Raw genomic sequence first — 26,124 nt, forward strand, 5'->3', positions numbered from 1 at the left:
CAAAAAAAAAAAAGGCATAATTCATTTTGTTTTCTAATCTATAAATTTTTAACATTTATGTTCTGTTCAGGGTTGTAACAAGTATGTTATGCTCACTGTGGGATTGTATTGTCCACGGTGTTGCCTGTTTCCTTTATTCTTTCCTCACTGAGATGTGTCTTAATGACTTCTGTTCTGTTCAGTTCAATTTCCCAGCTCAGTTGACTCTTCAGTATGTGGGGTCAGATTGCTTTTTGTTTTTTGGAATGTTTCTTGAATTATATTTTTTGGTTTTGGTTTTTATTTTTTGCAGTACTGGGAATTGAACCTAGGGCCTTTGCACTACATCCACAGCCTCTCTCTCTCTCTCTCTCTCTCTCTCTCTCTCGTTCTCTCTCTCTCTCGATAGATCATTTTTCAGTTGGAGACAAGACAAGGTCTCTCTGAGTTGCACAGGCTGGGCTCAAACTTAGGACTCTTCTGCTTCAGCCTCCCATGGTGTTGGGATTCTAATTGTGCACCACCACCCCCAGCTCAGATTACAGTTTTAAACACTGGTCTATTAGTTGGGCTCATAGATTTGCTTTTCTCCTTCAGCCCTGTGATGCTGGATTTTCTTTGCTCGCTTGTATTGTTTTTCACTGTTTCTTTTAACCTCTTTCAGTATTTTTTTTCTTGCTCCTGTTTGCTTCATTTCCTCCCTCAGTGGCTTTTGATGAGCTTTCAGCCTGGTTAATTCCCTTTGGTCACTTTGTAATTTAGTCCTTGTTTCTGAGATGACTTTGACCAGGACCCCACCATCCCCTCTACTCCTCACCAAGCCCCACCATCCTCTACAGGGTGCTGTCTGAGCTGCTCTGCAGCCTGGGCCATTTATTTCCCCTGAGGTGCACAGTGATGTTTGTCAGTCTTTTCTCCTTATGCCATGACCATGGCATGGGGGATTCTCATGTATTCAGCCACTCTCCCCCTGTGGAGACACAGGCTGCACATAAACTCCACATGTGTCCTTGTGAAGTCGTCTTGTGTGGGGCTTCAGCACTTTGGCCTGCTGCGTTCACCAGGAGTCACATTCTCTTGTTTGCCATCACAGTGAACCCGCCCCACTTGAAATCATTAGCAGATTTCATAAGTTTCCTATTGAGTTGTTGATTAAAATGCTGGGCCAGGGATTTAGCTCAGTGGTTCTGGCATCTGCTTCATAAGTGCAAGGACCCAAGTTCGATCCCTGGTACCAAAAAACAAAACAAAATAAAATGCTGGGGACAAGCCCCAGCCCTGCACACTAACAGACCTAGGTACATTAGCTTATTGGTCCAGTCTTCAGAAATAAGTGAAGCTTATGATTTGGAAGTGTTCACCAAGAGATTTAGGGGATTCTGTAGCAGAAATGCAGGAAGGGGGATTCTGGAGAATGTGTTCGTGCAGGAAACTGCATCCTTGCTGGGCCATGGTGAAAACACAAAGTTAGGACACTCTCTGGTCTCAGGTACTCTGAGCAGATGCCTTGATGGTGAGTCAGGTTTTAACAGGGCTGCCTTCTTCCACTCTGGGCTAGAGAAGCCCTAAGAAAGGGGGATGCACTTTAAAAGCTTTCTGAGTTGGATGCGGTCATGCATGTCTGTAATCTCATAACTCTGGGAGGCTGAGGCAGGAGGATTGGAAGTTTGAACCCAGCCTGAGCAGCTTGATGAGACCCTATCTCAAGATAAAGAATAAAAAGTGCTTGGAACATATCTCAGTGCAAAGGCTCTGGGTTTGATCCCTAGCACCACAAAGTAAAATCACATCACATCGCTCTGGGTCATCTCTCGCCTTTCCAGAAAGCCCCTGACCATCTGTAGCCTGTGTCCTCAACGCCGCTTTGCATCTCACATAAGATCCGCTGTCCTGGGGCTCCCCTTCCACACTGGAGTCATTTGCAGCCTCAGAGATTTTCTTCCTGAGCTCTCAGATTGTCCAGCTCCTCCTGCCCTTCTCTCCTGAGTAACCTGAAATCCCTTCTCATAAAGCTGTTGCTGCAGCTTCTCACTGGCCTCCTCTGGTCCTTTCTAGTGCGCGCACGTACAGTGCTGCCTCGGCTCCGGGCGCTCCTCACACTAGCACTGTGTGCTCTGTCTCTGAGCCTCCAGCAGCCTGTGCAGGGCCCAGTGAGGAGAGGAGGGGCTGGGAAGGCTGGCTCTGAGGACACTCACCTCACACCAGGTCCCAAGTGAGCTCCTCTGAAATGACATCGACATGAACCCCCCACCCAATAGAAAAGTGGGCCGTGGGTGGGGCAGAGGGTGATAGGGTGGTGGGATTGAGCAGGTGGTCATGGGCTGCCTTCTGACCCGCATGGCCCCTGGCAGGTGGTGTACGAAGAGAGCCGCATGGTCAGCCTGACGGCCCCCTATGTATCCGGCTTCCTGGCATTCCGAGAGGTGCCATTCCTGGTAGACGCAGTGAGGCGTCTGCAAGAGAAGGAGCCGAGCCTCGTGCCTCAGGCAGGTGCCATGTCTCTGGGCAAGAGAGTGCCCCTAGTTCCACCTGGGGGAGGGGAGGGACGTGCAGGCCACCGCCAGCCATAGTCTGAGAGAGCTGGGATTTGCTAAAAAGCTGCACCCCAGGGCCAGTCCTTCCCACCCCACTTGCTGTGACAGCCACCTTAGCTGACCATGACCCCTGTGGCTCTAGGTCCTTCTTGTGGACGGAAACGGGGTGCTCCATCACCAAGGTAATCCTGCTCCCCCGAGAGAGGGCTGGGGAGGGCGCTGTGGGAAAGGCGGGAGGGCTCCTCCCACGTCCACCACACCGAGCTCCTTCACTGCTCCCCTCTGGGCTGGCTTCGCTGTCGGGGTGTGCCACGTCCCTCACCCAGAAAAGCGCTCTGCCTTCTCTTCACCCCCACAGTTTCCTGCCCCTTCCGCTCCCCCAAGACACGGGACTGGCCCGTCTAGAGGTGCACTGTCCAGTGTCGACCTCACATCTGTGAGAAGTCACAGGGCCTCCACTTAGAGTAGCCCCCCACACTGCCTACCCTGTGCCCTTCAGCCAGACCTTTGTCCAAAGCTGGGTAGGAGCCCAGTGCAGGGCCTCTACCCAGGGAGGATGCCGTTTTACTCTCATCTGAACGGGGGCAGCCCCAGAGGGGTGTCTGAGGGAAGCACATGTGGGTGGGTCCCAGCTACTGCCTCAAAGGTTGTGGCCCTAGAGCAGCAGTGAAGTCGGTAGGCAGGACCTTACCCAGGGTCAGCCTGGGCCTCCGGGTCTGCTTCCCCAGCATTGTGCCAGTCTGCAGCTGGCAGGGTTCCAGTGTTCTCTGTTCCCTGGCAGGCTTCGGGGTGGCCTGCCACCTTGGCGTCCTCACAGAGCTGCCCTGCATTGGGGTGGCCAAGAAACTCCTACAGGTGGACGGACTGGAGAACAATGCTGTGCACAAGGAGAAGGTGAGAGGGCCTGGGGAGCATCCGAGGACCACCTCCTAGAGCAGTGGTGGAGAACCTACGGCACACGTGCTCCAGCCAGCTCTACGGGGTTCGCCATCACTGTCCTAGGGCATCTGCCCAACCTGCCCGCTGACAACTCCCCATATCCTGGATCCTGGCCTGGAGCGGAGAGACCAGCTTCTCTCTCAGAGCCTCCTGTCCACATGGCCCTGAGCACTACGTCCCGGCATCTGTGCAGACCTTACCACCCTTGCCTTGCCTTTGCATCTGCAGTGAATGTGTAGGCTTGGGTTAGTGCTCCAGGCTCCAGGCCCTGCCCGCAGTGCCTTCTGCCCTCCGGAGGCCCACTCTAGCCAAGACCTGCCTGGAGCTGGCATCCACACCTTTCCTCACCTTCTCCTTCCTTGGAACCTGGGATTGGCACGGGGGGGGGTTGACACCCCTATCCGGAGGGAGCTGGTGACGTCCCCGCTCTCCTGTAGGACAGCACATTCCAACAGCAGAGACTGTCTGTGGGGAAGTTGCGCAATACATGTTTGTTGAGTTGATGGGGTCGCCGGGTGCTGGTTCAGCCCTGACCCACTTGGCCTTCCCAAAAGGAAGTTTATTGACTTGACTCTGAAGTGCCCAGATTGCTAGCAAGTGGGGGTCTGTGCACTGGTCAAGGTGTGTGTCCAGGGGCGGCACCTGTTGGTCCCCGGCCAGTGCTGTGGACGTGGGACGGCTGCTGCATCTCCTCTGCGCCTTTGTCTCGTCAGTGGGGTCCTGCATGTAGGCAGTGCCCTCATCACAAACCCTGAGCGTGCTGCTGCCTGGGGCACTCAGTGCTGCCTCGGGCGTGGCCTTCCTGGCACAGCTCCCACCGGAGTCTGGCTGGTGACTAGGTAAATGCAGAGCATGCCTTCAGCCCTCAAGGAAAGACTTCTGGTTTTTGTTTTTGTTTTTTATGCAGCACTAGGAATTAAATCCAGGGCATTGCTCATCCTGGGCAAGCATCCATCCCTGAGCTACGCCCCAGCCCTAGAAGACATTTCTTACAAGTTTCTTTCCCCCATTTTCCAGATTCGGCTCCTGCGGTCTGGGGGAGATTCGTTTCCTCTGACAGGCGGCTCTGGGGTTGTCCTGGGAATGGTGAGTGGCCAGAGGCCTCTATGCCTCCCTGGCTTCAGGTCGCAGAGGGAGAACAGCTAGGCAGTGGACTCCTGCACACACACTTGCACACTCACCTGTCCACGTCTTCCTGCCTCTCAGCAGACACGGCGCTGACGTGACGTGTGTTTGTTTCCTCCTCTGACCTCCCCTCCCTGAGGAGAATTCAGCCACACGCACCCCACACTGCACAGGACAGGCAGCAGGGAGGCACCTGGGGGCTGGAGTCTGAAAGAACCCTGCACACCCCAGCTCCCGCTTGCCTTGTGAGATGTTACCAGAGCCTCCAGCCCAAGGCAGGTCCTGCCCCCACAGGGTTGTGTCCCCACAGCACTGACCACCTTCTGTCCACAGGCCCTGAAGAGCCATGACCACAGCACCAAGCCCCTGTACGTCTCTGTGGGCCACAAGATGAGCCTGGAGGCAGCCGTGCGCCTGACCCATTGCTGTTGCAGGTTCCGGATCCCAGAGCCTGTGCGCCAGGTGGTGGGGGCCACCTGTGGTGGGTGGCACATTGGGGACTGGCCCAGGCTCCCCTGTACTCCTTGCCCCTGAACTTCACCTGCTGCCTGTCAGCCTCAGTGGGATCCTGGAGTAGTGAGTAATGAGAGGTTAGGATGGTCCTGGGCTGAGGACCGGCCTGGGCTCCTTGCTGGAGAGCCAGTTAGCCTCCTGGGTCCCTGGAGGCAGGAGAGGGAGCAGAGGCTGCACGGTTCTCCCTGAAACTGCCTGGACTACCCTCTGTCTCGCTGAGCCTGCTACACCCGGTACCAGCTTTTGTGGAGAAGCAGTTGATGTCCCTGTTCAGCTCACCTGCCCAGAGGGTGTGGTCATCCTCCACCAAGGGGCCCTTGCAGGAGGGTAGTGCTGGCGAAGGCCAGGATCCCCAGTGAGGACTCTGGTGTAGGGCTCAGGCCAGGGGACCGGCACTTTGATGAGCCCGTCAGCTCAGTGGAGGTTGCCGGAGGCAAGGGAGCAGGGGCTTCCCACAGGGCTCTTGGGCACTGCCCTGTCCTCTGCCCTCAGTCACATGCTGCTGTATGTCCTGGAGCAGCACGGAGGTAGGGGTCCAGGAAGAGGAGGGAAGGGCAGTCCAGACTTCGGAACAGCACCTGTGAGGCCTGCCGTAGGAAAGGGTTTGGTGTACTTGAGGCTCAGCCGGGGCAAGAGGGGTGGGTAGGAGTCAGTTTTGTGTCAAGCCTCACTGCAGACGGGCACAGATGTGCCTGTGCCACCGAAGCAGTTAGGGCTTTGGGAGTTGCTGCCTGCTTCTTCCCTGGCCCACCTTGGGCCCACAGCCACGCTCAAAGGGCCACAGGCTGGACCCTGCCAAGAAACCCACCTCCTGCCCTACCTGCAGTCCCAGGGGAAATGCCAGGCCCAGCTACCCGTGGCCATCACCACCTCATCATCCCACCTCCCCGCTACATGTATGCGGGTTGGCCTCCAGGTGGCAGCAGCAGCCCACACGCCACTGTGGCGCTCACCCCTCGCAGGGTGGCCGTGCCCAGAGCTGGCTTTGCAGCAGCCTATAGGCGTCCAGCCACAGCCCCCAGTCTCATCCTCCTGCTCAGGGTGCTGCTGGGCTCATAGGTACATGGGCTTCCAAACCTGTGAGTTGTGGCCTCAACCCCAGAAGGCCTTTTTTCATTCCCTCACCTGTAGTCTGATGAAAAAACCCCAGAGACTCCAAGGCTCAGGAGCCCTGGCTTGTGCTGTCCTAGACCTGCAGGACTCTGGCTGGCCCTCTCACCTTGCAGATGAAGGGCCAGCTGCCTGAACACCTAGAAGTGGGGCAGACTCATGTCTGTGCTGGAGGAGAGCCTGCCAACTCCTAGCCCACACTCCACAGAAACACCAGCAGGCGTGGGATGTGTGCCACCTGGAGCCTGCTCCTGCCCGCTGGGGAGCAGGGTGCAGCCCTGGCAGCTCAGCCCGATTTCGTCCTGGGCCCACTCACCTTGGCACTGACCCTCCCCGCTCCACATCTAGACGCTCCTGGAGGGTGGGAGGGATGGGGCCAGGTGTGACATCTGAGGCCTCCCTACCCTCTGCTTTGGCGCAGCCCCGGGCTTCCAAGGGACTCCTTGGTCACTGGTGCTGCTGCCCCCAGGATACGCTTCGGCCTACGCACCCACGGCCCCGTGAGCTGAAGCGGGAGCCTCGGGATTAGCTGTTGCTGTCACTGTGTCACACAGCCTGAAGCTGAGCTAAACCCGTGTGAGCTGGATCAGGGCTTCCCGAGGCCAGGCCCTCGGGGGTTGTCCCACGCAACGTGACCCCGTTCCATATCCGTCCCCGCCTATGGCCTGTGAGCCCCTTTTTCTCCGTAACTCTGCAGAACTTCAGGAGACAGACAGCAGTCGTAGCTGACACTCGAGAGAGAGACAGAAAGTGACCCGAGTGACAGCAGACTAGCCAGCTTGAGTCCTTTCCCTCAGGGCAGACCCTCCCTGAGGAAGGGGCTGTGAACACAAGGGAAGCCAAGCCGAGCCACCTCCGCCCACCAGCCTCAGTGGCAGGTCCCCAGCCCCGAGGGTCTTGGCGTCCTTGTCACCCCCACACATCCATGGGGCTGCAGAAGTTGAGGGGCCCCAAGTGGGCTTCCTGTGGAGGGTATGAAGGCGTTTCCCACTCTGGAGGCCAGCTGAGGGCCCACCACTTCTCACCGGAGCTGTCTTTCCTCCAGGCTGACATCCGCTCTCGTGAGTACATTCGCAGGACCCTGGGACACTCCGGGCCACCCTTACCAGGGCAGGAGAGGTGAGCACCGGGGAGTCCTAGCATGCCCACCAGCAGGTCTTGCGGTTCAGGACCAATCAGGCCAGGCCAGGCCAGGAGAGGTCCCCGAGCGGGAGGGAGGGTGTGGGCTTCGAACCTGCGGGAGCTGTCCAGAAACACCACCCTGTGGCCGTCTGGTCTGAGGCCTACCTCCCAGCGGGGCTGCTGCCACCCTTCCTGTCCACTTGGGCCAGGAGTGGACCCGGCACCACCTCACCCCACACAGCCTTCTCTGTCTTGCGCTCCGAGGCTCAGTGTCCTCTGTAAGACAGGCAGAGTATTTCTTTCTCTTCTGGGTTCTGAGGTGGAGTGAGACTGCCTGGCAGAGAGCCTCACACGAAGCAGGTACCATGAGCCTGCTTTACAGATGAGGAACACGAGGGCTGGAGCAGGGTGCTGAATGTGGGGTGTGCATCCCGAGCCCTGCCTCTGGATTCCTGTTCAGGGCTGGGCTTCCTCTGCTCCTTTTCCTCTGGCAGCCAGCAGCTGTTCCCAGGCCTGGGTAGGCTGCTCTGAGAACCGAGGGGAAGGCCACTGGGAACCCCCGCTTCCAGAGTTGGACTAGTCAAGGGGGACCTGTCCCGTTGGCCATTGAGTTCTGCCCAGGTCTCCAGCCCATCCGTGCCGGCAGCCCTTCCAGGAGCTCTTGGGGGACAGATGTTGGGACTGGCTCCAGAACCCCTTTGGAGGCTGCCCCCTTCTGCGTATTGTTGCAGGAGCCAGAAGGGACCATGGCCGAAGGCACACCCCAAAGGAAGCTCAGCAGAGCCAGCAGGAAAGGGCAGACACCTTGACCTCAGCAGAGGCCTGGGGACAGACCCAGAGACCACACAGCTGGGCTGCTGGGAGCAGCAGGGCAGGGCCTGGCCATCACGAGGAGCTGGTCACCGTGAAGCTTCCAACTACCACCTCCTGCTCCAGTCTCAGGACAGTAGCCGCCCAGAGGAAAGGTCTCCAGGGACTGTGGGATTTCTCACAGCTGCTGGTAGAAACTGACCAGAGCGCCCAGCAGGACTCTGCTAAGGTCAGTGGCTTCCCTGCCTTCAGCATTGGGTGATCTGTTAGTCACTGTGCCCAGAAGGACAGATGTCCCCGAGGTGAGATCTCTGTCCTCAGCACACAGAGGGGACCTGGGGTTCGGGTGTCTAGTGGGCCAGAGACTGGCAGCCTGTGCCGGAGCCCACAGTTCCTCCTGCACCATCCGCACCTTGAAATGCACACCTGCTGCCCTGGACTTTTCAGGCTTCACCTTAAGCCATGCCCACCAGCCACGGCAGCCCACCCAGGGCTGGGGGCCCAAGCACATGCCCCCGCCAGCACCACACAACCTGTGTGTCCTCACCCCGCATGCCCATCCTCTGGCCTTCGTGCCCTGGTTGTGCTCCCCCGTTCCTGCCTCCTCATGATACAAGGAACCCTGCCCCAGCCTGGTAGGCTGCTTCCTCCCTGAGTGGCTGCTGAGACTTCAGGGCACAGAGGGCTGCCTGTCCAGACCATTCCCTCAGCTGCCAGAGTGGAGCTGACAGACGGTGGATAGGTCTGGCTTCCCTGGTTAGGGTCAGGATGGAGGGGAAAGGAAAGGAGGGTGCCAGAGATGAAGGTGGCCATGTGCTGAGTGTGCCATGCTCCACTGAGCCCAAGGGACCTCACACATACACACATCTGGACGTCAAGCCTGTCCAGAGGAGACTGAGCTGCCTCACCCAAGCCCTTGGGCCCCGCTGAGGCAGAGTGCCCTGGCTCCTGCTCAGGACCTGTTTTCTCAGGGGGGAGCCCTCTGCCCTCCTCCCTGGGGTGTACCCAGGAGAGGGAGCAGCAGGTGCCCCTGTGGCGGGGTCCTGGGGCACAGCCCAGCCTATACAAACGCATACCTGCGGCCCTCTGCATCCTCACGGAAGCCCGGACTGGAGGGCTCACAGTTGGCCCTACCAGCTGCCCTCCCAACTGCTTGCAGACTTTTCCCTCAGAGCTCTGGAGGACCAGAGGTTGGCATTGGGAGTGTGGGGCTGGGGCTGAGCAGAGCTGGCTGGGATCCAGCTGTCTCTCACTGGGGCTTTGGGTGAAGCACCTGTCAGGTGGCGATAATACCTGTCCCCCTCCCTGGGGCTGGGAAGGTGACATACAAAAGGGGTTTAGCACGGAGCCTGGCACACAGTGGCCCCTTGATGAAGGGATGCCCTTAGTCTGGAAAAGTAAGACCAGAGAGACCTGGGCTGATGGCCATGCCAACTCAGATGAAAAGAAACCAGGGCAGAGTTCTCTCCCACCACCCAGCTACAGGTCAGAGCAAGCCTGGCCACACCTGTTTAGGGTTGAACAGGCAAGACCGACCAACCTGGGGTTGGGACCTGCTGTCCCTTAAGTCCCCCTGTTCCAGCAGGAGATCTGGGGGGCAGGAGGCTCAGAAGTGGTAGCCCCACACTGCCCAGCACACTGTAGACCCCAGCACAGAGGGGCAGCTTCAACTGTGAGACAGGCAGAGATGGCTGTGTCCCCCTGTGGGGACTGGGTCTTCACACGGAGGGCACAGCCAGCACCTGCAGGGGGTCCGCCCAGCCCCTCGCCCCACCTTGAGGGGCAGGCCCGAGCCTTGAGGGAGGTTCGTGGATAAACCTTTAGTTTTACTTTTGCAGTGCTGGGGATGGAACCCAGTGCCTGTGCACTCCAAGCATGAGCTCTGCCACCGAGTCACCTCCCTGCCCTGCAGACAACTTTTATGTGCGTAATTTTTGTTTGGAGATTAAATTCACCATTTTGTTCATTTTGAAGTGTGCAGTTCATGGGCTTTTTCTAGTCAGGCATTTTGGTGTGAACCTATCCTTCCAGCTGCCCAAGCTAAGATGTAAGGATCACTTGAATCCCAGAGATCAAGGCCAGCCTGGGCAACACAGTGAGAACCTGTCTAAAAACAGAAATAAACAAGAGCATCCATGGTCTGTCACCGTCTCACTGTCTATTTCCAGAACAGTCTCATCTTGCCACCCCACAGGGAAACCCCGTCAGCAGCCCTTGCTTACTTCCTGCTCTACTCAAGGGCGCTGCATGCAAATGGATTGAGCCTCACACCCTTAGCGTGTGTGTTAAGGTTTATGTTGTACCGTGTGTCAGTACGTAAGTCCCTGACGTAGGACCGTCGGAGTCTCCACCTTTCACAGGTGTATCGTAGACCACTCCCTGTCGGGGACTTGCTTTTTTGTGACTAATCCTCCGCTTCGTGAATCTGTCACAGCTCGGCTCTCTGTGCTCCAGGTGGTGGGTATTTGAGTTGCTGCTGTTTGGGGGCTGTCCTGGGTGAGTTGCCATGAGTGTCGTGGACGAGCGTTTGTGTGACCGCGCTCCAGTTCTGGTTCGTGTACAGCTAGGAGAGACCACAAAGACGTTCTCCACGGTGGCTGCACCGTGTTACAACCCTGCCAGCGTGCACAGGCTGCCGGTTTCCCCGTGTCCCGGTCAGCTTGTTACTGCCCGGCCCCCAGCATTCCGGCCGTCCTGGGGCGCAAAGCAGTGCCCCGTTGTCGGTTTGGTTCACACGTCCCCGTGACCTTTTCACGTGCTGCTGGCCAGTCCTACACCTTCTTGGGAGAAGTGTCTGTTCACGTCCTTTACCCCCACTTTTTATAATCGGGTTGCCTGCTTTTACTGCCATGTGTCCCAGATGCCCAGTGGTTGCTGGTTTTCGTGCTGGGAGTTTGTTGCCATATCTGAGTCAGTGGTGCACACTTACTTGTCTGTGGTATTTTCTTTCTGTGTTCATGGGCTCATTGGAAGTGGCCCACCTTGACTACTGCTTTGGTACCTGTAACCTCCTTTTCCTGGGTGAGGCTTGTGTGGCATGGGTTGAGTGCTCCCTCGGTGATCTGATCCGTGGGTGGTGGGAGCACAGCCCACCCCAGGGCTCAGAGGGCCCAGCTCAGACCACACTCACCATCCGGCCTTTCCTGGCTCTCCCCAGGCGGGCAGCCACCCATCAGCCAGCCTCAGGGTGAGCAGGTGCAGACCCACCTTCCAAGTCCTCCGATGGGGCCTGACTTTGGGAGATGTGGCCCAAGAGCGAGGACTGGAGGACGTGCAGGCACAGCTCCTCTCAGGAGGCTGTGCCACAGGGTTGGGGTTTAATGAGGGCAGCCCTTGAACCCCAAAGGGACTAACTAGTTTAGCGTGAGGGGTTGGGGTGGCCCACAGCACTTGAGGGGTACAAGCCTTTTGCCACAGGCCCCCAACTCCGCTGCTAATGGCCATGCTAATGCCACATCAGCGGTGAGCAACGACAGGGCATCTCCTCAGCTCTCAGAGACCCTGGCCCTTCCCTTGGTAGGAGGCAGTGATAACAGGCAGGGCCAGCTGGGCCCTTTCCCCATCTTCTAGAGGGGCTGGGCTGGCCCAAGGAAGGAGGGCACAGGGACCGGGGTCTGCACACAGAGGGGCAGGTGGAAGGCCTGGGTGCCCTGGTGACAGTGAGGTGTGAGACGTCACTGCTAAGGCAGAGGGGCCCTCTGTGGGGCCCTAAGTGCAGTGGCGTCTTAGCTCCTTCCCACAGAACCTTAAAAATAGGGCCGCGGTGAGGGCCATTTCCACAGACCACAGCTCACTGGCTCTAAGAATATTCTTGAGCCTCTTAATAATTCAAATGGGATCCAAATAGATGTTTCCCATTCACCTGCTGGCCTCTGTGCCCACCCTGCCTGCAGCTGGGAAGACTGGCCTCTGGCTCGCACCCCAGCCCCGCAGGACCCCAGCCAGTCTGCCTTCCCCACTCCCGTGGCCATCAGGAACGGGGCTGCCCCAGGTGGTGTGACCAAGGCAGCCAGGAGAGGCCCAGCCCTCAGGCTGTGCCTCTCTCAGTGGGATGGTGGGATCAGTGTCTCCAGAGTGAGCTGTGGGGTCTGGGGCAGTAGGGGTGTCTGACCAGGACCCGGACCTGGGCCTCCCTCCTCTCCCAGGCTGTGCCCAAGCAGCAGACAGCCCTCACCTATCAGCTTCTGGCTCCAGACTCTAGAGAGGAACGGGTGCTCCCTGGGAGGTAGTGGTGGGTGGGGGTCACCAGCCTGGCTCACCCTACCGGCAGCAGCCCAGCCTAGCAGTTCTGTCTGCACTGCCCTGGCCAGGTCCTGTGTGGAGTTTTACCTAATTATTAATTAAAGGCAAAGGCGAGTGGCAGTGCTGACAGCCAGATAAATAGCATGTGGGGTGATTAGGGCGGCGTCGTGGGAAGGACAGAGCACAGCCTCACCCTAGTCACTTCCCCCTGCAGGCTGACAGCTCCCACCGGGCTCCTAGTGCCTGGGTGGCCGGAGGCAGGCAGGTGGGGGCAGTGCAGGCCCTGCCAGCCATGGCCGCCCCCTCCCCTGCAGAACAGGTCCAGGTCCTTTGTCCAGGTCCTGCCCACCATGGTGTGAGAATGCTGGGAAGCTGAGGTGGGCCCAGAGAGGGGGACAGACCTGAGGTGGACAGGGAGGGGAAGAGGACAAGGTCCCAGCACGCGGGGTCGTACCCTGCCTGCTCAGGGGCGCAGGGCCTGGTAGAGCTGGGAGTGGGCAGCTTGGATGTTTTGATGTTACATCAGTTTCATGTATATGTTTTTCTAATCAAGGTCATAAATGTGCATAGTTTGGATAATCAAACAGTTCTGTGAGGCTTGCTGTGAGAAAACAGTGCCTTCTTTCCCTCCCACACCACTCCCCTGACTCCTCCTCCTCTCAGGCTAACTCTTCTGTCATTGTAGCTGATTCTTTTGATGTTTACTTCTAAATAGCATGCTAATATTGCTGCGTTTTTCCGATTTAGAAATTACCCATTGACTTCCTGCTAAGAGGATTGAAAATTTGTTCTCTAGCAGCAGCTCCCGTACAGGCCTGCGCGCGTGCACGCTCACACACACACACACACACACACACACACACACACACACACACTCTTCCAGCCATCTCGTTTCAGGGCCTCACAAGTCAGTGTATGTGGATTATTTCCTCGCATACACTAGTCACAGCTGAGTACTGGGTTGTAATTGCTTTTCTTAGGCAACCTCTTGTTTGTCCTGGACTTAGTAATTGCCTTGGCTTCGGGGCGGGGTTGGTTTATTTTCTGTGTACCCATTACTTATTTATCCCTAAAGCGTGCAGTGGAATAAAATGGGCTGTAAATCTCCCTTTGGTACATTGAAAACATCAGGCTACTGATGAGTTGGTTTTTCTTGGAGCCTGTGGTGGCGGGCGGCCCCTGCCCTGCCACGAGGTGCCAGCATTATTGTGTGCAGCCAGCGGAGGGTGGCAGCACCAGTGGTGTGTCAGTCCCACGGTTAGGACAAGGGACACGTGGCTCTAGCCTTGCTGGCGTTCTCTCTCCCTGTCTTTTTCTCAGGCACATGAGTGTCCATACGTGTGTGTGTGTGTGTGTGTGTGTGTGTGTGTGTGTGTGAGAGAGAGGGAGAGGGAGAGAGACACTGGGGATTAAATGCAGGGCCTTCATCTATCTCTAGTCTTTTTCTTTTGAGACAGGATCTCACTAAGTTGCTTGGGCTGGGTTCAAAGTCACTATCCTCCTGCCTCAGCCTCCCGGAGTGCTGGGATTACAGGTGTGCACCGCCACCTGGTTTCATCATTCATTTTGAGGGAAATCAGCTGCCACTGTTAAGAGGGCCACGTGAAGGAGAGCCAGCATCCTGCCACTGACCAGGTGAGGGTGCCATTGTAGAAGCGGCTCCTCCAGCCCCGGTCAGAAGAGATGACTGCAGCGTGAGTATTATCTCCCGCCCCACCCTCATCCCCTGGTACTGGGGATTGGACAGAGCACATGCTGAGCTACATCCCCAGCCCTTTTCGTTTTATTTTGAGACAGGATCTGGCCAAATTGGCCTTCAACTTGAAATCCTCCTGCCTCACCTTCCAAGTAGCTGGGATTAGGGGCTGGGGATTTAGCTCAGTGATGCCATGCCTGCCTTGTGAACAAAAGGTCCTGAGTTCAATCCCCATTACCAGAAAAAGTAAAACAAAAAAAGTAGCTGGGATTACAGGCCTGCACCACCATGCCCAACATGGTTGTCATCTTGACTGCAACCTCCTGATACCCTGCCCCAGAGCCCCTGACTAGTCTGGTTCCAATTTTGTGACCCTTAGGAACTGTGTGAGAATAAATCTGTGTCCCAGGGTAATTCGTTACACAGTGGAAGCTAAGTGCATAAAGCCCTTCTTCCTCCTGTACCTGCCTGCCCTGGCTGACTCTCCCTCTGGGGCTGCCCTTCCTCCTCTCCTGCATTGAGTGCTTTCCTTCCTGCATCCTGTGCAGTCCGTTTTGAATGTTCTCCATTTTAACACAGTGTAAGAAGCGAACATGAAAAGACCAGGCCCCCTGGTGCCGCAGCAGTGGTCTTCAGCAGGAAGACCTGGGAATGGCACAGGGACACCGTGGCCCCAGGTGTCTGTCAACAGCTTCATTGTCAGTCCCACTGCTACTTGTCACCTTGTGTGGAGCCCTGCTGCCAGGAGGATCTGCCATTTCCTCCTCTGGGCCCACAGTGCCGTGTGGGGCCGAGGCGGCCTGTGTTAGCTTTCTTACTGTAACAACACATCTGACAGAATCATCTTAACGAGGACGGGCTGGCTTCAGTTCACCTTCAGAAGCTCCAGTCCATAGCTGCCTGGCCCTACTGCTTCTGTCCTGTGGTGAGGAGCCAGGCTGCTCACTTCATGGCCATCAGGAAGCAAAAGAGGGCAACAGTCCAGGGTCCCACGGTGTCCTTTGAGGGCACAGCCCAGCAACCTAAGCTTCCCCCAGAGGCCACCAGCACATGGCTCTGTGTAGACCATGTCCACGGACTGGCACCACTACTGCCCTCAGTGCCTAAGCCAAGGGTGGCCCTGGGGACCTCTCCTCCAATTCATTGCTCATCTGTTTCCATCCTGCCAGAGGCAGTGGCCCCCTGAGGACAGAGTCATCTGCTGCAGGCCAGGGATGGCCTCTATCCCTGGTTCTCACAGGCTCTCCGACAGAGTAATAGCATTCAGGTATGTGATCCAGGTCACGTGGCAGAACCCACCAGAAGCAAAAGGGGTCCGGGTGGTTCACTGCAGGGTGGGGTGGCCCTCTGGTCTGGCTGCTCTAAGTGGGTGGTCCTCAGGTCCTCCCTCACAGGGGTCAGTGGCCAGCAGAAGCTCTGGCCCAAGTTCTATCCCATGATCCCAGGCCCAGGTGCCACTGTGTCCCAAAGGCACCAGATTCTGCCTCAAATGAGCCTTCCTTGAGCACACTACTCTGGCCTAGGCGAGGTGGGTGACACCAAGACCCAGGCCAGAGCCAGGGGCTAGAATCAACCTCAGCAACTTTGTGGGGAGAATTTCCCAGTGGGAAATCAAAGCATTGTTGCCAAAAGAAGTTACACCTTGGGGAGGAAACAGGCTGGGGTTCTGCAGAAGGGGCAGAGGCTTTGGGGTCCCATGCAGCTTCATCCACAAGGTCCTGGGAAGCCATTGTCTCCTCTCACCAGCACCCCGTCCTGTCTCCCAGTAATTCTCTCCCAAAGCCAGCAGGGAACAGTGTGATTAAGCCTCCATTATTAACTTGCCAATCTTATTTCTGGGGCACAGACGCTAACGGCTTAGGGGACCCACTTGGCATATAACGAGGTCTCCATGACAAATTACTTGGGTATCAATTAACTATCTGGGGAAATGTCAGGCAGGATCCGGCATGCTGGCCGGGAGAGAGAGCCAATTAACCTGAAGTGGTCGGCTTGATCCAGATTCAGCCTCCAGCAGAGCCGGGAATGAGGAAAGGGAAAGGGCCTGTGGAGCCAAGAGCAAGGCCGGACCTCCATCCCAAGAGCGGCTGCTCACTTCCTTTGCCGTGAGCCTCAGCACCCCTTCTTGGCCCTGCAGCTCTGTCTGTTTGTTCTCTCCAGTCACCTGCCTGAATGGGGGCCCCAAGAGGGACTGGGACCATGCCACGGGACAGGTGTGTAGGCAGGTGTCTGTGTCCTGGTGTGAGCGGCTCTACGGCAGCCAGGGGGTAGCAGCGCCTTTGGCCAGTGGGGAGGGCAGGCAAGAACAATCAGAGCCCGGAGATGAGGGAGCAGCCAGCCACTGCTTGGCCCAGAGACAACACCCTGTGAGGGGCATGGAACCGCGGGTGGCACCCTGCAGGCCACAGAGCACCCAGCTCTGCACTGGTGAGCTGTAAGACTGCTGGACAATCTGAAAGCCTGTCATCTAGAAAACAGGACATGAAGCCCAGGTTCCTAGGGACACTGTGAGAATGAATGGTAGCCTGTGGCAGTTGCTGCTGCCCCTCCACTCACCGGAAGTGTGGGTGTGGCCCCTACTCCCTAGTGAAGGCAGAGTTCAGAGGTGAACAGGCGTCCTGGAGAGGCTTAGGCTGATCAGCTGGCACTTGGGGGGCAGCGACAGAGGACAGGCTCTGACCTCTCCAGGCCGCGGACACCAAAGCCTGTTTGGGTTTTGTTTTGCTTTTGGAAAAGGCCCCTTGGATGCCTGGGATGTATGTCACCCTGGTGACCATACCCTGGCCCACCCTCCCCAATGGCTTTGCTCATGGGACACCCCCCCCCAGTGCGGTAGATGCCCCACCCTGATCGACTCAGCCAGTGAGTGGCAGCTGCCGAATGCCTATTCATGACACTGACATATGGCACCTCCGTGGGGGGTCGGAGGGAGCTGCCAATCCACAGTGCAGAATGTCCCCATTCGAGCCCTGCCGCAGCAAAACAAAGGCAAGATGCACGGGGAGCAGAGGCGGGCTGGGGGGCGTGAGCTCACGCACACTCACACACGCTCACCCTGCAGAGCACTGGGAGGAGGGATGGACTGAGGAGGCTGTGGGGCTTGGAGCCGCTCTGGGCTCTCACAGGCTTCTCAGGCCGTCCACCCCCCGCCCAGACTTCAACTGGCTCAGAGACCATCCCACCGTCTCCCACCTCCTCACACTGAATGCTGGGCCAGAGGCCTAGGAGGAGGGCCCAGGAGGCCCCAGCACCTCCCCCCCTGCCCCCCACCCCCGTGGGTCCTTGTGATGTTCTAATTCTCTCTGCAATCAGGACATTGTCTAATGTCAAACCATGTCCCCGGGGCTCTAGGCTCATTGAGTAGGCTCCATGTTGGGGTGGGGGCACTTCAGCCCACCAGTGCTTTTCCCCAGGCTGTCCAGGGACCCACAGCCACCTGCTCCTGGGGCTGGGGAGGGCAGAGCGCAGAAAAGGCCTAGCTTGGAAGGCCCCACCTCCTGAGCCAGGGCTGAAGGCGGCTGCTGTGGAAATCAGGTCTCTTCAACAGCTGACCACATGCATCCTGGAAGTGGCTCGTGGCTCAGGAGCGGCCACCTGCCCCCCCCGGTGTGGTCAGACGAGTGGGAGATGAACAAGGGCTGAGGAGCGTGGCCAGAACATGACAGGCCATGTGCTCAGCCTGCTGAGGGGGTGCTGCCCGGGGGAGACCCCTCTGCCAGCCTCAGCCTACTCTCTGCAGCAGTGGCGCTGCAGGCTTCTTGGGCAGAAGTGTTGCTTGGCTGGGGGAAACCCCCACAAGGCGGGCCTGCCCCAGGGCATCAGGGAGCTGCACAGTCCCGAAGCCAGAGGGGTAGCTTGCTGGAGAAGAGCCCCCCACTGACTCCTCCACCCCAGCGGAGTAGAAAAGGATGCTGCACTGATTCCAGCCCTGCCGTAACCCTTGCCCCTAGCTCTGGTGGGCCTCTGGGTGACCTGACCCATCTGACCTCACCTGGATATGGCGCCCCCGCCTGGCCGAGTGTTCTGGGAGCGGCAGCCCCAGCCAGGGCAGGGCTCACATCGGCTGCAGGCGTTGGACCGGCCATGTTTCAGGCAGCGCTGTGCATCGAGGCATCTGCTGCTCTGTCTCGGGGCAGATGGCTGCCAGTGAGCTAAGTGTGTGCGGGGGAAGGGGTGCCATAGGAACCCCTTCCTGCGGGGAGTGCGTGGGCGGGAGAGGCAGGCACCCGAAGGGGGTGGGGACTGCACAGGGGGTGGGATCACGTGGCTCTGGGGTTGGGGTGAGGCCCAAGGAACCAGTTCCTGAGGCTCGGGGGGCCTGGGTCATCTTAGAGGAGACGCAGCTTCTGGAGGCACAGATCAGGCCTGGCGTGCCTGGCACAGCTGGCCAGATGGCCTTGGGTGAGTCCCTTCTCTCCCAGGTCCCCAGGACCTGAAGGAGAGTTTGGACATCTTCAGGTGCCTTCCAGCTCCTAAATCCTCGCTTTGCAGGCTGGGGGCATCGTCCGCATACAGGCACCTGCCATCTGCAGGGGCCTCCTGCCAGGGGGTTGGTGCGGATCAGCAGCACACCCTGCTGGACCCATCCAGGGCACACAATGCCTCCACCCCTAGCTCTGAAGCTGCAGCTCCTGGAGAGGCTGGAGTTATGCTGCTGTTAGCTAAGTTCACTCTGCAGAGCAGGATTCCTTGCCAACTTTCCCCAGTTTCCTGGAGGACAGCAGAACGGGGAGGGTGGTGGGTTACCAGGCCACCAGGCCAGGCTGTGGGGAGGAAGCTGGCCGAGGTAGGAGACCTTGTCCTGCCCTGTCTGTCCCCAAAGCCCAGCCCATTGGATCCAGAACCTCTCGGGGACACACGGAAGAGGTACAGAAAATCAAGGAAACAGCCCAGGGGTCCAACAGCCTCAGAGGTCCACTGCTGGACGTGGGAATCCGCAGGGACATGCTCTGTCATTGTGGAGTGCAGGGGGCTGCTGGGTGCACACAGCCCTCACCCCACTCAACAGAAGGGAGACTGCACTGCCCTGCATGCTCCCTGGTCAGCTCCGGGCCTACCTGCAGTGCGGCCACCTGGAACACAGCTGGAAGGGCCCGTGTCCTCCAGAGAGGCTGCCTGGTGCCCCCAGATGTCCAGGGAGCATGCAGGTGGCCCGTCTGTCCCTCTCCCACCTGTCCAGTCCTAAGGTGGCCCCACCCCTGCCCAACTTCATTAGCCAGCTGTGACAGCCCACAGCTCCTCAGTCTCTCCGCCCTTTGCTGGTCATTGTCTTTTTTTGTTTTTTTCTCCTTTTCCATTTCCAAAGTGTGACATTGTCCCTGAATTGTGGCAGGTGACTCCTGAAGCTCTGGCCTCTGCCCAGGAGTGCCCCAGACTGGTCAAGCTTGTACCAGCCACAGAGGCCAACAAATGGACTGGGCGGGGCACCCTTGGACTCTGGCCCCAGGCAGAGACTGTCACCTGAAGGGCAGATGCCGTCCACACACCGTCCATGGGCATGGCGCAAGGACGCCACTCCAAAGTCACCCTCCCCAGCTGCCTCATGTCCCAAGGGCCCAGCGTGTCTTTGACATTGTAGACTGGGCACTGAGAGGCCCGAAACCCTCCTGGGAGGGCAAGGTCCAGAGTCCCTTTCCAAAGAGGGGGTGAGAAACAGAGAATTTATCCTGGAGAAGGCATGGGAGGTGGGTGACCCCCATCACCATGCCTGAAGACTCCCTCGAAGAAGGAAGCTGCCCGGATACCCAGCACTGTTGGGAGAGACTGAGCTGAGTCCCTGAGTCCCGCAAAGCAGGATGGCCCTAGCGCCATGGCTGGGCCAGTGTGGCCAGGTTGGTGGGGAAGGCACCAACAGCCAGGCCCAGATGTTCCGGACTGGGGCCCAAGTTGGTCAGTAGGAACTCATTTAGCATTTGCCTCCCTCCTCATCTCTGCAATGGCGCTAGCGTCTCAGAGGGCAGTGACAAACTGTAAAGCATGATCAGGTGCCTCAGTACTCCAGGCTGACTCCTGCATCCAGAGATTCTCTGTCCCCGAGATCGCCCACTGCTAAGGATGGGAGGAGTCTGCTCAGAAGAAATGGTCTGCACCCCACTGGGGGTCTGGGACGGAGAAAAGGAAAAGCTCTGAGTGATTGATCGGCACAGAGGAACTTGTCACCTGCCTGTGACCTCAGAGAGAAGCTGGGCTGGGTGGCCGGGGTGGGCACCTGCTCCCGGACTCAGGGCTCCAAGGTGCAGAGAGGGGCTGGGACCCTGGCAGGAATTGGGTACTACAGCCCCTGGAGGCCGGAAAATGGACAGTCCCATGGGTGGCCCCAAGCTGACGTGATGTGTAAACAATTCTGAGGGCTCAGACAGCCCATGGCCAAGGACAGGCGGGGGCAGTTAGCTTGTCCATCCACTGGCCCTAACTTTTTCCCTGCCTGCCACCCCTTTCCTGTTATGTTTTCCTCACCCCGCCCCAGGACCTGCTCTGTACTTACCTCTTGTGGCCCTTGTAGGCGCACCAAATTGTGACCACAGAAACATGTCCTCCCAGGCCTTCCATCTGTGACCTTGTCTGGTTGGAATCAGCAAATGCATCCTGACGTTAAAGATCTGGAGATGAGCCAAGTGTGGCACATGTCTGTGATCCCAGCTACTCAGGATGCTGAGGCAGGAGGATCACAATTTAGCAAGACTTTCAAAAAAATTTTTTTATGAAAGACAGGGATGGATGAAGATATAGGTCAGTGACAAGTGTGAGGCCTTGGGTTCACTCACAAAGTGAGAAAAGAGAAAGGAGAGGGAGATTTGTGACCTCAAGGGCAGGGTGTGAAAAGACAGAGGTGGGAGTGACAGTCCACAGGGCAAGGACACCAAGGGATGCCAGCCCCCAGGAAGCTGGAGAGAAGCCTGGCACAGATTCTGAAGGACCCAGTGCTGCCAGGGCCCTTTTTCGGACTTAGTCTCCAGAGATATGAGAATAAATTTCTGTGATTTGAGGCAGTTGCTATGACCTGTAGCCCCAAGAAGCTTACAGCTCCTTTCCCTTATCTCAGTTAAGGCCTGGTGGCTCAGCCTGCAGAGCAGAGGGCAGAGCTCAGGGGAGGCAGGGGCAGAAGGACACAGTTAAAGGCTCCTCAGAGCTTGTGGCTGTGCTCTCCTGGGACCACAGCTCCTCCTCCCCCTACCACCACCTCAGCCTCAACAGCTGTCCTTGGGCCTCCTGAGTGTATGTCCCTACCTGTGTCCTTAGGGTGCAGTTGGTCCTGCTGCCCTCCTGACCTGCCACAGTCATAAGTAGTTCCAATCTTGCAATGGAGCCCAGCCAGTCACAGTCCTTGAACCCAGAGACTGCTCAGCATTTTGGTTAGAAAAATCCTTCATGAGCAAAAGCGGTGCCAAGTTTATACCTGGAGAGCACCCTTCTCAGGCAGGATTCGAATCCTGGCTCCCTCGCAGCTAGGTGCAGACAGCTGGCCTGGCTCTACTGCTCAGTCCCCAACACTAGGACTCAATCCCCAGAACACTTGTCTAGCAAAGAACAGCTGAGGGGCCTGGCCTTCAGGACAACAGGTAACTGCTCAGTCCAACACTAGGACTCAATCCCCAGAACACTTGTCTAGCAAAGAACAGCTGAGGGGCCTGGCCTTCAGGACAACAGGTGTGGGCTACTGGGTCCCTGCCCAATGGTGGAGGCCATATGCTAGAGTTGTGGCTCTGGCTGTGTGGCCACCGGGGCCCCTTCCGCAGCTCTCCAAAGAGTCAGTGGGCCTTTGAGGGTCCTGCAATGGTTCTTTTTTGGCTCTGTGGTCCAGGTAGTATGCAGGGCAGGGAATGTCCTAGGGAGCCACTCTCAGCTCTGCCCATGGGGCAGGCAGAGGGGAGGGAGGCTGAATCCTGAGACAAGCTTCTGGAGACCCTTCCTCTCCTAATCTGGCTGAGCAGAAAGCCTTGGGGGAGTGTAGCTGGCCAGAAGGTCTGGGGTCAGTCTGGGCTGGATATACCCAGAGTCAAAACGAGCTGGCTTCCAACTCCCCAGCAGAAGGGGCCTCAACTTCTTCCTGCTCCCCCCTCACTCCTCCTGCTGGGCCCCCTGGGCCTCCCTCTGTCCACCCTCCTCTCCACTACCCCCTTCATGGAAATGAAGTCATCTAGAAAAATAATCCAAAAATAGAAAGGAAAAAAACCTAAGAAAACAGGATTTTTCCCCCCTTCAAACATTTGGTAAGACACTTCCCACACAGATGAGTGTCCACCGGGGCCTGTTTTCGTCCAAGGGAGACTAAGTCTTGGCTGTGTGAGGTAGGTAGGGCTCCCTAGTGCCCACTGTAGGGGTCTGCCAAGACCTCCCTTCTACAGCCTGCCAGGATCAGTGCCCCCAGGAGCCTGATGCCCCAGAAGCCTGAGTGCTATCTGATGCCCGCCACAGGGAGGGCCACCCAGTCCACAGACAGGTGGGCCTGATGGGCACCAGGCCAGGGAGCAGCCTTAACTCCTAAGTGGGTCCCCGCCTTGCGTCTCTCCCCTCTTCCCGACGGCCCACGCCCTGCCGCAAAGTTCTCGTTTGTTTATTTATAATTTATACTCAGCCTGCTTCCAAGAACACTCCGAGGCACTTGCTGAAAAGTGGCTCCTGGAGCTCAGTTCTGCTTCTATCAGTCTTGGGCACAAAGCCCATCACCTTCTCCCAGCTCTCTCGGTTCAGGCCACTCAGCCTGGCTTCCAGAGCCCCCTGGAGCAGGCCTCCCAGGACAGCCTTCCCGGTCCCACCATGGCCTGTGCCTTGCAGAGCAGTCTGCTCAGAGGACCACAAACCTAGGATGCCTTCCTCCCCCTGGGATGGACCCTTCCTGGACTCCTCCTCAGTCCCTAGATAGGAAGGGCTCCTGAGCACCCTTCTTCTGTCCCTTCCTTCTCCACATCCCAGCTGGTGCAGGCTGCTGCTTGCTGCACCCAGTCGGACCTTGCCCCAACCCTGCAGGACAGGGACCACACTGCTGTTGACAGTGACAGTGGAGATATTTGGGGATCCTGTTATGCCTAAGTGGCATTGACATGCAGGCAAGAAGGCCCTGCAAGGGGCTCTGGGCAGGAGGTAGGCTAAGAACCACCCACAACTTCATCTGAACCCCGTTGTCGGGCCCATGAGTCAAGGCCACGGATGCTGTTTTATGTGTGTTTCTTCAAGACCTTATGTCTAAGTAACTAGGAGGGAGATGGGGGCCCAGCACAGCAAGGACACACCTGGGCACACTGCCTTTGGAGGCTGCAGAGTCACAGGGAGGTTTCAGGGAGGGGCCTCCACACAGGGCCAACTGAATCAGCCACCCAGGGACTCTAAGGAATGTTGCTTGGTCTAGGCCACCAAGCTTTGTGGCACCTTGTTACACAGTCAAAGTGACTGGAGACACCGAGGGTTGGCAGATGGTGCATCTTCCCCTCCATCCAGGCCTGGAAAGTGGCTCTCCTCAGAAGCTCTTTGGCCTTGTGGGGTCATTTCTGTGGCTGGTGCCTAGAGGGCAGGGACAGGAAGGGCTTCAGGGAAGGGGCCAACCTGACCACACAGGGATGAGCAGCCCGGGACAGACAGCCTCCGTGGAAGAGCAGCTTCAGAGGTGTACCTGGGGCTACTCCCTTGGGGAACGTGGGGCCAGTCAGGGGCTCCCATGAATCAAGTCCCGGTGCCCAACTTCCCAGTGCATCCTCAGAGCTTCCTGCTCCCGGGGGGAAGGTCAGTTTTAGGCCTGGGCTCGCCTTTCCTCGCAGGGATGAGCAGCCCGGGACAGACAGCCTCCGTGGAAGAGCAGCTTCAGAGGTGTACCTGGGGCTACTCCCTTGGGGAACGTGGGGCCAGTCAGGGGCTCCCATGAATCAAGTCCCGGTGCCCAACTTCCCAGTGCATCCTCAGAGCTTCCTGCTCCCGGGGGGAAGGTCAGTTTTAGGCCTGGGCTCGCCTTTCCTCGCCTGGCTTACTTTTCTATGGTGTGGCAGAAAACACACACACAGGCACTGGACTGAGGACCTAGTGATGGCTCCAGCCAAGGCCAGATAACCAGCTTAACCAGGAGGACACAGAAGCGTCAGGAGCTTTCTTCCGAGCCCTACTTCCTGCTTTGGGAAATGGAGCACACGGTGATTCACTCCTCGACCTAGTGCTGAGCAAATGGGACAAAGTCCACAGAGACGTGTGCACACAAGCCCCCTTCCACAGCCTCAGTTTCCCATCTGTAAAACGCAGCAGTCTCTGGCTTCCTCCCCAGCCAAGTCTAACTCCTACTTCTGGGAGCAGGGCAGTGTCACTGCCAGCCAGCGGCCACCACAGCCCGGGGTGGAGGGGGTTTCCTTCCTCCATCCTTGGGTCTAGAGCCCATAGGCCTGGCAACATCAGTTGTCACTGAAGCCTAGCTCCTCCCTCCTTCAGCCTAAGCGGACACCACCTGGCAGACAGGCAGCTCTGGCATGGCAGGGCCTCGGGGTTGTCCTCAAGACGCCTCAGGCAAAAGCCGGTGCCGGTTATGCCATGTCAGGGATACGCTGCCACCGTCCAGCATACTGCAGAGTGTGGTCTTTCCACTCTCCTTGCCACCGAGTCCTCTTGGGCCACAGATGTCCTGGCCACAGGGGTTGAGGCAGACAGATGTCTGTTCCTGCCATGACGCTTCATGCCAGAAGGACAGAACAAGCACGGCCCCTTGCTGACACAGCCCTGGAACCTTTAATTTCGGAACTGAGAGGGAGGCAGGTGTGAGAGGAAGAGAAGCCAGGCATTTCTCCAGAAGAAAATGCCTTTAAAAGGATCTGTGGCCGGAGGTGCCCATGCCATGCCCTGGGAGGTGGCTGGCATATGGCTGCCCTGGCCTAAGCCACATGCCTGCAAAGCGCTCCTCTCCGTGTGCCAGGCCCACAGGGAAGCCAGTCATCCGGACATTTCCACGCCACTCTGGGCAGCCCCAAGGCCTGCCTGGCTTCCTTCTGGGAAGCAACACAGTGCCCTGTAAGAGCAGCCCGAGTGTGCTGAAGTGATACCTCAGCCAGGGGCTGCCCTTCCAAGCCTGTTTCCTCCCTTCCCGTTTCCTCACAAATGTGAGGTCACCTGGAGCCACATCAGGGACAGCAAGTGACTGGGGGTGGTCGGTTCCTTCCCTTCCTGTGCACAGAACATATTTTGCACCAGCTGCTGCAGACTGAAGTCGCCCTGGAGGGAACCAGTCCCCCTCTTTCCTCCGTGTGCCCCGCACACCTGGCCTCAGTGTGCACCTCTGTACGGCTATAACTGCTCTTCCCTTCCCTGCCCTCCCACCAGACCAAGGTGGCCTCCACGTGCTGTCCGCACAAATCAAAGACCTCTTTAGGGCCAAAGATCCTGCGCTCACACAGGAACCAGCTCTCTAAGCACTGGGCAGCTGAGCAGTCTCTCAACCCATGCTGGCTCCCCACCCACGGCAGCCCACCCACCCCTGCTAGATCCGGAGCAGAGTCCTTTAGTCCACCTCCCGGCCGCAGGGCATCTGCTGGGCAAGAAGAGGAACCACACAAGGTTTACTGAGCACCTGCTCTCATCTGGACAAGGCAATCCCTTGTTCACAGAGCTTTCCCAGCAAGCGTGTTACCGACTATGTCATGGTAAGACCCAAGGAGAAAACAGTGCGAGGGTATGAGGGAGGGGACCAAGCTTCAAACAGCTAAGGACCTTAGCTCCTCGCTAAGGAGGCTGACCTGGAGCAGTGCCCTGAAAGGGGTTGAGGAGGGAAAGGTTTTCCAGGCAGAGGAAAGAGCAAATGCCTAGGCTCCGCGGCAGGATGGGAGTGGGAGGGCAGGGGCAGCGAGGGCAGTTGAGGACCTCGACTTCCACTGGGCGCAATGGGGAACCACGGAGGAGGAGCCGTGCCTGTCTTTACTCTGGTTGCTACACTGCGAGGCTGGGCCGTGGGGGAGAGAGCGAGGGCGGAAGCAGAGACCCTGGGTAGGAGACGGTGCTGGAGACTGGGCCACAAAGATAGCAGGGAGGGGGGAAGCGGTCGGTGGTGGGATTTGCCTTGGAGCCCGGGCAGCGGGCGCGGAGCCCCGC

General features: G+C 57.9%; 1 protein-coding gene across 3 annotated transcripts in view; it reads left to right on the forward strand.

Annotated features, from left to right (window-relative positions):
* Endov (endonuclease V) overlaps positions 1 to 15,254 on the forward strand; it is an 18,053-nt gene extending 2,799 nt beyond the window's left edge. Inside the window, exons 2-9 of one of the 3 annotated variants that reach the window (XR_004518568.1) lie at positions 2,331 to 2,465; positions 2,656 to 2,695; positions 3,295 to 3,407; positions 4,470 to 4,538; positions 4,911 to 5,039; positions 7,246 to 7,319; positions 8,054 to 14,068; positions 15,240 to 15,254. Coding sequence is in view for 2 of the 3 variants with exons in the window: in XM_010618585.2 (XP_010616887.1) it covers positions 2,352 to 2,465; positions 2,656 to 2,695; positions 3,295 to 3,407; positions 4,470 to 4,538; positions 4,911 to 5,039; positions 7,246 to 7,319; positions 8,054 to 8,333 (819 nt within the window). In the remaining variant the exon portion in view is untranslated. Of the gene's footprint in view, positions 1 to 2,330; positions 2,466 to 2,655; positions 2,696 to 3,294; positions 3,408 to 4,469; positions 4,539 to 4,910; positions 5,040 to 7,245; positions 7,320 to 8,053; positions 14,140 to 15,239 lie in introns of those variants that run through there. The other 2 variants (XM_010618585.2, XM_033767525.1) reach the window with 2 other exon arrangements.
* Positions 15,255 to 26,124: the final 10,870 nt, after the last annotated feature.

Source organism: Fukomys damarensis, unplaced genomic scaffold (genome assembly GCF_012274545.1).
Source record: "Fukomys damarensis isolate Sample0158 unplaced genomic scaffold, DMR_v1.0_HiC HiC_scaffold_23, whole genome shotgun sequence".
Classification (NCBI taxonomy): domain Eukaryota; kingdom Metazoa; phylum Chordata; class Mammalia; order Rodentia; family Bathyergidae; genus Fukomys; species Fukomys damarensis.